General features: G+C 32.9%; 1 protein-coding gene across 1 annotated transcript; it reads left to right on the top strand.

The window, feature by feature from the left end:
• Nucleotides 1–483: 483 nt before the first annotated feature.
• Nucleotides 484–6,050, top strand: LOC120277532 (hydroxyproline O-galactosyltransferase GALT2-like). The gene is made up of 7 exons (XM_039284393.1): nucleotides 484–1,469; nucleotides 2,020–2,252; nucleotides 2,489–2,779; nucleotides 4,911–5,039; nucleotides 5,138–5,311; nucleotides 5,407–5,514; nucleotides 5,593–6,050. Exons 1-7 carry the CDS (start codon nucleotides 665–667, stop codon nucleotides 5,797–5,799), a joined length of 1,947 nt encoding a protein of 648 aa, XP_039140327.1. The 5' UTR covers nucleotides 484–664; the 3' UTR covers nucleotides 5,800–6,050.
• The last annotated feature ends 3,744 nt before the right edge of the window (nucleotides 6,051–9,794 follow it).

The following is a 9,794-nucleotide window of genomic DNA, read 5'->3' on the forward strand; positions in this document are numbered from 1 at the left end:
CGACAATTAATAAATATTAAATCAAAATTTATTTCATTGTATATTATTTTAATATTAAAAAAAAAAAGTAGAGAACAATGTCTCAATTTAATAATCTTTATCCATTATTTGATTTCTATATAATGAAATTCGACATCCAACATATATAATATAATATCTAAAATATTTTAGTAGCATAGTAGCTTTGACGACAAATTCCACATGAGAAGCCAATTGCCCAAAGATTTAAAGACAGTATCAAATAAGCATAAAAAACTCCAAGTAATACCAACTCAATTGATACGCATCTCACTGCTATAACCGAAAACAAAAGAGCCAAACTAAGCTAAACTCAATGCATATCAATAAAAACCAACTCCAAAACTCCCAAAAGAAAATAACAACTATAACAAATAATAAAAAAAACTAATATTAATTTTTTCCCCCTTGAAAAAACCAAACACCCACAAAATGAAACATTTAAAACAATAAAACAAGTTGATGAAACGTAGTGAGTCCATTTTTTCGATGTTTGAATGTTTGTTTTAATTGATCAAATTGGCCGTTTTTTCTTCGTCCCAAACTTTTAAAGGTTACTCTTTTCGGAACTCATTTTGACCACCCACCAATCGATTTCCGACGAGAAATCCCAAATCGACGGCGGAGAGGGCTTGTTCCGATCCCGATGAAGCGTGCTCGGAGCGCCGACACACTCTGTCGGCTCCGGCGATGTCGGTGGCGGTGGAGGGCTTCGCATATCCTTCTTGCCGCTGTAGGACTCTACTATCTCTTCGTCTCCTCCAAGCTCTCTCGGCTGCTTGATCTCCGTCCCTTCGTCGATCTTGACCCCCCCGCTGGCCCCCTTCTTGGCTCCGTTCAACGGCAAGAATCCCTACATGGCCGGCTTGATGACCCTCTTGTTCGGCGCGCTCGGTATGGTCGGTTGACTGCGGAGATTCTCCGCCGCGATCGTGTTCCGTTGGGTGGGAACTCGTCGGAGCTTGATCGTATGGTGCGCGAGGCTTGGAGTCTTGGTCTCAAAGCTTGGGATGATGTCTCCGGGGATGACCCCGCCAGCATCGACCTAAACTCTTCGGTTTTGGTTGGGGAGAGTACCGCGGCGTGCCCGTCGTCGGTGACGATGGGTGGTGGTAGTGGAGAGACGATAATGTTCTTGCCGTGCGGGATGGTTGTGGGTTCGGCGGTGACGGTGGTGGGGACGCCGAAGACGGGGCATAGAGAGTTTGTGCCACGGCTGATGAAGCTGCGGGGTGGGAATGGGGTGGTGATTGTGTCGCAGTTCGCGGTGGAGTTGCAGGGTTTGAAGGCAGTGGATGGCGAGGAGGCTCCAAAGATACTCCATTTCAATCCGAGATTGAAGGGGGACTGGAGCCAGCTGCCGGTTATTGAGCATAATACTTGTTATAGAATGCAATGGGGGAAGGCCATGAGGTGTGATGGGTTGCCCTCAAATGATGATGATTATACTGGTATGCTCTATCTGCGCTGCTTCTTCTCTTTGCTTGTTCTTGATCTTCATTTGTGCAATTTTGTTGATTGGTGAATCCCTCATTTGCTATTTTTTTTCTTGTAGTCTTAGTTTATGGGAGAATTTGATCCTATTTTGTGTATTGATTTATATGTAGTGTATTTGTGCGTTCAGTTCTTGCTTTGAAGTTAATTGTGAAAAATTTGTTCCTTGTGAGTAGCTAAAGTCAGAAGTAAAGATTTTAGCCTTGCTCTTCAGTTGGAGTTTGATGCCAAACTTTTGGCATATATTTTTAGAGAAAAAACAAGAAACTGGTAAGGCCTCACGAGTCTATGTCAAACGTCCAGCATAAGTATCTGATAATAAGATTTATGGTGTTGCCATTGTTGGTCATAATCTCTACCTTGAGTTCTCACAGTCAATTATTGCTTCCTACTTGATGTATATAAATCATAGTTAGTTCCAAACTTGGCTAATGGAATTATTTGTATTCTTGAGAGATTTCTATTATTTGGTTACAGTATGCAATATAAAATTCTTCTCTTGGACAGTGGATGGATTCTGCAAATGTGAGAGATGGGAACGCAGTGACAATGTTGACTCAAAAGAATCGAAGACAACTTCGTGGTTACATAGGTTCATTGGTCGGGCAAAAAGGCCAGATATCAAATGGCCTTTCCCTTTTGTAGAGGGGAAACTTTTTGTTTTAACGCTTCAAGCTGGTGTTGAAGGTTATCACATTTATGCAGGGGGGAGGCATGTATCTTCATTCCCATATCGCACAGTGAGAACTTATTCTTTGAATTCTATTTCCTGTTTCAATATCTAGCCATCAATTAATCTTGAATTTACCTTTTACTTGTCAAAATAAATTTTTGGATTAACTATATTTGTCTGAATAGTATTATGCTGTTCAATACATACATGCCATCTTCAATTTTGTGACCATATCTGTATTTCCTTGCCCATTTATTTAATATGCAAACTAATTACTTAATGTTGTTTGAACTGGTTATCTAGGGATTTGCTCTCGAAGATGCAACAGGTTTAGCTATCAAGGGAGATGTGGATATACATTCAGTATATGCTACCTCTCTTCCCAAATCCCATCCTAGTTTTTCACTCCAGCAAGTCCTGGAAATGTCTCCGCAATGGAAAACTGATCCTTTGCCAGAAAGTCCCATTTATCTATTTATCGGTATTCTTTCAGCTGCAAACCACTTTGCAGAGCGTATGGCTATTAGAAAAACTTGGATGCAATCTCCTCAAATCAAGGCAAGGAACATAGTTGCACGATTCTTCGTTGCATTGGTGAGTTTTCATTCTTTTACAGTTGAATTTTCATAAAGACGTGAATGATGTGACCCAATGTTGCTGTAACTTTTGACTCACATTACAACAATGAAATTGTGATGAATTTGGAATGATCTGGTGGAACATAGTCAGTTAATGTGCAAATTAGGGCCAAATATGTACATGATCATCCTGGTCATGTGTCGCCCACACACATGTTGGTGCAACATGCACTGTTCACATTATTATTTATTTATTTATTTATTATTATTATTTTTTTATGTTGACATAACAATACCAATGCTTTTACTTTCCAATTCTTCATATGATTATTAACTGCCTGATGATGCAATGGGTAGGTAAATATGGTTTTCTTCACTATTGTTTCATTTATATCTTTTATAGAAGTAATCTGTGTGAAGTCATTCTTACTTTATAATTTGTTTAAGCTATATCTGCTAGTTATACTTGCCCTTGAAATTCATCAATGTCAAAGTCAGTTTCATTGCCATTAGATTCTCTTGCGCAAACTGGATGGGAACTATATATTTTTATATTGCATATACTATGGACCACTAGTTGCTGGTGTTGTCTACAGTTTTGGGAAAGCTTTTATTATTATGTGGGTTAGTATTGAACCTATTTTGGATTCACAGCCACTTGAACTGACCTAAATGAAAGAGAGGTGATCGATGAATAGAGTAGGTCAGGTGCACCCAAATTGAATTGCAAGATCCTAAGTTTTAAGCTTGAGACGAATGTGATCTCAAATTCTTGTTTCTTATTTATTTATTAAAGTAACTAATCGTCCCATATCAATTAATTTGGTATATATGGACGTGAATATGTAAGCTTGGGTCTCTTGTCCTATTAACTTGAGGTTTTGGTTTGAATTGGGCGTGTATATTATATGTTTGGTTGTGCATCTAGTACAATATCAAAGGTTGATTAATTTGTTTGTTTGATTTGTTTATATTATGGCTAGTTAAAATAGATTAGTATGTATCGAGAGGGTATATTAGAAAAATCCACATTGGTTAATTTGGTAAATATGAATAAGCTTGTTCTCTCATTCTATTTGGTTATGTTTTTTTAGTTGAATTGCATCTAAATAATATATGTTTGGTTTATATCTAACATTATCTGCCAAAAAACTTCCATTCCTTTGGTTGCAGATATGATATTCTAGATAAGTACCCTGTGTTTTCTTTAAATTTAGTTTGTATGTCATGAATAAAATCCAAGTGCAACTTTGATTGAATAAAAGGAAAGACTAGAAAAAAAGATTAGAGCCTACAATGGTTTGTAACTTCAACATGGAAGGAGTTTTGTTAGGATAGAAGTTGATCTGTTGATTTCAATAATTTACAATTCTGAGAAATTCAGTTTAGTTTAGATCCACATTTCATTTACCTTGCCCAACGTTTATGAATCAGGATGAAAAGATATTGAGGATGTGAAATATCATTGAGATACATGAATGTATGCCATGTCAAATTGTTTTTATTGACGTGGAATACATATATACATATTCTATTTATGATGGTAATAACATATTCTCAGACCATATTATGCACTTGAAATCCAAAATGAACATGAACTACTAAAAAAGGTAAATTTTGAAAAACAAAGAGGTAAGCAGATATTTGAAAACCTGTTTTATTATTATCCTTGAATTATCCATCTTGTTGTACCAATCGAAAACAATGTATAAGTGATTTTTTTTCACTCTAAAAAAGTATATATTTCACCTTCTGTGTCCAAGTTTCCATTAACATCGCTAGTTGATACCAATTAACCTATTTTATGATGGCTTGGTTTCTGGTATCTATTTTATTCATTTTTTCCTATGCCAGTTGAAACTGAATCAACATTCGTCCCCTTTTTTTTTAATATTTTTTTCATTGGTGACTTTATATACTTGCAACGAGTGAACATGTGGTTTCGAAGATGTCGAAGTTAGCACTATGCATTGGAATTATAAGATTCTATCTCAATTAGGAAGAACACTCTTCTGAGTGGATGGATTGCTTTCTCATTCTTTCATTATTCAAATTATGAATCACTTATTTTGGAAGCTTTTACTTACCTTGTTGCATTCCTTTTATTATTTTATTTCTTGTTTTATATGTATGGGTCCAATTTACAGAATACAAGGAAGGAGGTGAATGCAGTGCTAAAGAAGGAAGCTGAATATTTTGGAGATATAGTTCTTCTACCATTTATGGATCGGTATGAGCTGGTTGTTCTCAAGACAATTGCAATTTGTGAATATGGGGTGAGTTGGTTATAGTTTTCAATCAGAGTACATGACATCAAAGCTTTTTTTTAACCCCTCAAGTGTTTCAATATCTATGTTCCTACACTGATCTGCAGGTTTGGAATTTGACTGCTGCATACGTCATGAAATGTGATGATGATACATTTATCAGACTGGATGCTGTGATGAATGAAGTTGAACACATTGCCCCTAAGAGGTCTCTTTACATGGGTAATCTGAACCTTTTGCATAGGCCTCTAAGAAGTGGGAAATGGGCGGTTACATTTGAAGTGAGTTTTGCGCATTTCATTTTCATAAGTAGCTTTTCAAATTGCCATCTAATGGTTCACTTATATTGTCCTATTATTTTCATCTGTGGGATTAGGAATGGCCAGAAGAGATATATCCACCATATGCCAATGGACCAGGCTATGTGATCTCAAGTGATATTGCAAACTTTATTGCCTCTCAACATGCCAATGATAGTCTAAGAGTAAGCTTTTGATGCCAAAATCATCAAACTTGACTTTAATATCCTTTGCATATCTGATACATATTGGCATGCTTGCAGTTGTTCAAGATGGAAGATGTTAGCATGGGAATGTGGGTCGAACAATTCAATGCCACCACACCCGTTCAGTACTCGCACAGCTGGAAGTTCTGCCAGTATGGATGCATAGAGAATTACTACACTGCTCACTACCAGTCACCGAGGCAAATGATGTGCCTGTGGGAGAAGTTGTCTAGGGGTCAAGCCCAGTGTTGCAATTTCAGATGAACTAATCAAGCGCCTCTTGCTTCTCACTCATATTCATTGATTGCCTGCAGCCATTTTTTGCTGCAAAATTTTCTTGCTTTTATAGCGGCTAATCCAATGTGCTGAGTTGATTGTGAACCAAGTTAGTTAACATTATGATCCACCCTTTTTCTCCTGTGTATAGTGTGTATTGTTTGAGCGGTTTTGATGATTTTCTCGATTGTAATGTAGTTTCTAGCACTGATGCATCCTAGTGAAACATAGAGTTTTCAGTCTAGTTTTCAGAATTAATCTCGCAGGGATATTTTCGGTACACTTGAAAAATCGTCTCATTTGGTGGTTCTAATTGCAAGATAGTGCAAAGGCAACAAAGTCTCACTTTCTGTTGATGATTTGCAAGTTCAAGAATTATTTACAGGTGTATGTGATCACATTACTGTATACACATCTGCCTTGTTTGACAGCTCAAGTTTTAAACGGCTCGATTTATGCTTGATTTGAATCCAATCTATTTAATAAATGGGTCAAATGATTAAATCCCACAGGGTATGACCTATTTATAAACTGTATTATTTAAGTCATTTATTTGCTTTTCAGGTTTTTTCCATTGATAGTCCTATAAAAAAAAAAAATTTAAATTATACAAATACCCCCATAAAATTCCTCATGGAAGCCTCTAGAAGAATTATTCTTTGTTCGATTATATTTATTATCTTCAGAATTAATGAAATGTCTTATATATTTTTTATGTACATCTCTTCCTTAACATTTTTTAGTTTGAACCGTTTATAAAGCAAATTTATTTATATAATTATTTATATTTGTACAGACCTAATAGAGATACTTAGAAGCAAAAACTCTAGATATTTACTTGAGGGTTACGGAAATTTTTTTATAATTAAATTAATTAATCAGCATAGGGTAAATTTCAAGTATATATATATATATATATATATCTCAAATTTTCAAGAGCGGATACGAAAGAAGAAACTTTGTTGGGGTCCATATAATATATGTATTTTTGTAAGAAAATATATTAAAAGTCTATAATATAATTACTATGAGACATTATTTTGTGATAGTAAATTCTCCTTATCATATAACTCTGAAGAGTTAGAAAATATGACTCCTCTCACAGAAGACCCAATGAATAATCAATAAAAAGCATTGTACAATGTCTCTATAATATTATTATATAGTTTTTTTTATAATACTGCACATTCACCCTTCACTATTTTAATGAGATATTACTAATCTACCATGCGGTTTAAATGGTAAATCACCATTTAGAGATACCATACCATTTGATTTAGATGGTAAATCAAAAAGTGTCTGTAGAATTTCAACACTTTATTTATAAATATGTATATGTGCATGTAACAATGATAATGTTAATAAGGAAGTGTAAAAATTGTATTAAAAAAATAAAATTAATAAAATTATAGGCTATTACAGAGACAGAGAGAGAGAGAGAGAGAGAGAGAGAGAGAGAGAGAGAGAGAAAATCAAATTAAAGAGTATTATTTTGTAATTTTATTGGATTCACTGATTAATATGAAAATGGAATTGAGGATATTGCTGCGGGTGTGGAGGTAAATTTTCAAAATATTAAAGTACTTTTGAAAAGTAAAAAATAAAAATAAAAATCATATATGTAAATGAATGAAAGATTGTTGGTGGGGCTGTTGTAAATATAAAACTCAATATATTTATACATGGGTGGATAGGTTGGTTGATGAATGGGGCTTTGTTCCAAGGGATATCCGTGTTTTAACAAGCGGATTTCACATAAAAAAGAAACTTTAGTCATTATCCTAGCTTAGAGTTTAATCCCTGTATCATCTCATTAAACCCATTAAATTATCTTCTATAATAGTTATATTATAATATTGGATCCTAATTATTTCACTCATTTTTTTAACTATTTACATCATATATTTCATTAAAACTTGTTTATTTAATAAAATCTTAAATATTATTAATAAAATAATTAAATAATATAGTTAAAAAACTATAGTTCAAAATAAATATTTAAAATAATAAAAATATATGAATAGTAATAAATATATATGGTTCCATACTAGTTATTTAAATTTTTAAATAAATAAATAAATCCCGTGGGAGGGGGGTAATCTATTTTTTTTGTTTGGTTAGAAAGGGTGAGGACGAGTGAAGAGAGATATATTTTATAATATTGATAATAATAATTTTTTAATATATATCTAAGATTGTTTTGTACAAACTTTGTTAATATTAATATTAATATATTACTCATATTACTCCCTCCGTTTCTAAATACATACCGTTGCACAAGAATTAAGGATATCATTAAATTATTTAAATTTTAACATAAAAAACAACCAAATTACTAAACTATCCCTCTTTTGAAACCATGTATTTTTCTTGGGACTATAAATATTAATCTATTCATTTATACAACTTGGGAAATTGAAGATGGGTAAAATTGGGGGGAAAAAAAAGAATAAATATTATCTTGATATTTTAAAATGACAACTATTTTGGAATAAAATTTTTTTCTTAAGACGACTTGTATTTAGGAACGGTGGGAGTAATATTAATATTAGTAATAATATTATTTGTATAATAATAACATTATTATACAAATAATTATATTATTTTTAAACTAATGCAATAATTATTCAATTTTTATATTTATTTATCATTCTTATATTATTATTATTATTTAAAAAACATATATTATTAATACACATTAAAAAAATAAAAATAATAAAATGAAAGATGAAATTAGAGTTTAAAATGATATTATGGTAATTTCTCAAATTGATAAAGAGTAATTTGGTCTTTTTATAAAGGATTAAATATTACAAAATTTTTTAATAATCGCATCCCTTCAAAAGACCCCGATTTAGAGGGGTGGGCTGTGAGAAGTTTAGAAAGGTAAAACACCCCTCTAAACTCGTCCTCTTCACTCACCCAATCAAACAAGTTTTACCTCTCCTAAGTTCCTAACTCCTCACCTCTCCAAAGACTCCCCAACCAAACAATGCCTAAAATTGCTCTTTGTGCATATCCAAGATATTTTACTTAAAAACTATATTTTATAGAGCACTTGTGCATCACTCAACTCAAATTGGTTTAGAACTAATAACTCTTAAAAACGTAAGACACTAAAAAAACTGTTGCATTCAAATAAGTTTAACTCATGATTCGTCCTATATAATGACATAAAAAACGGGTCAACTTCATCTTATAACTAATATATAGCACTTAATTATATTAATGTTAATAGTTATGTTTATTAATAAGATAATTAGTGAAACACTATTTCAAGATTTTTTTTAAAGATTTAATCCACCGGTTTTTTTAACAATTATAGGCTCCAAATTAATTAAGAAGAGGTAAAAAGCCCTACAAAAGAATAAATCTATTCCTATAAATTTTTTTCATACATTATTTTAAAATGATGTAAGGCTCTCCCACTTGAAATAATCAAAATAATTATAAAGATTAATGAATTTGCTATATAAATACCCCTGTAAAAACAATATTACATATGTGCCTTGCAAATTGAGGTTTTAAACATATATATATATATATATATATATATATATATATATATATACATTCTTTTGCATCCCCTCCCAAATCAAATATCCAAAGTTTTGATTCCATAACTTGTGTACATCTCAAAAAAACAAAACCATTCAGAGATATTTTATATGTAGCGGCAATTTGTGAATCAGTAATGTCGAAGCATATAATGAGGTCCTAAATATATTGATGCTGAGAAAGTTAGTAATCATCATCTGTAGAAGTCACTGCAATCCCCAAAAAATAGCTGAGAGATCCTAAATTAGAAATCATAAACTACTGGCTGAGGCATTGCTTCACAAAAGCAATATATTCCATATTATCACCAATAATCAACATATCATCAACATAGAGCAGAAACAAGGTGCGACCACGTTGAGAGGTATGAATGAATAATGCAGGATCATGATCGCTGGGTAAAGAACCAGTTGTATGCACCACAG

This window comes from Dioscorea cayenensis, chromosome 15, assembly GCF_009730915.1.
Source record: "Dioscorea cayenensis subsp. rotundata cultivar TDr96_F1 chromosome 15, TDr96_F1_v2_PseudoChromosome.rev07_lg8_w22 25.fasta, whole genome shotgun sequence".
Lineage (NCBI taxonomy): Eukaryota > Viridiplantae > Streptophyta > Magnoliopsida > Dioscoreales > Dioscoreaceae > Dioscorea > Dioscorea cayenensis.

Excerpts from the sequence above, each read along its gene's own strand:
- LOC120277532 (XM_039284393.1), top strand. The coding sequence starts at position 665 with ATGAAGCGTGCTCGGAGCGCCGACACACTCTGTCGGCTCCGGCGATGT. Across the intron at positions 1,470-2,019 it reads AAATGATGATGATTATACTG|TGGATGGATTCTGCAAATGT; the intron begins GTATGCTCTATC and ends TCTCTTGGACAG. Across the intron at positions 5,040-5,137 it reads TTGCAATTTGTGAATATGGG|GTTTGGAATTTGACTGCTGC; the intron begins GTGAGTTGGTTA and ends ACTGATCTGCAG.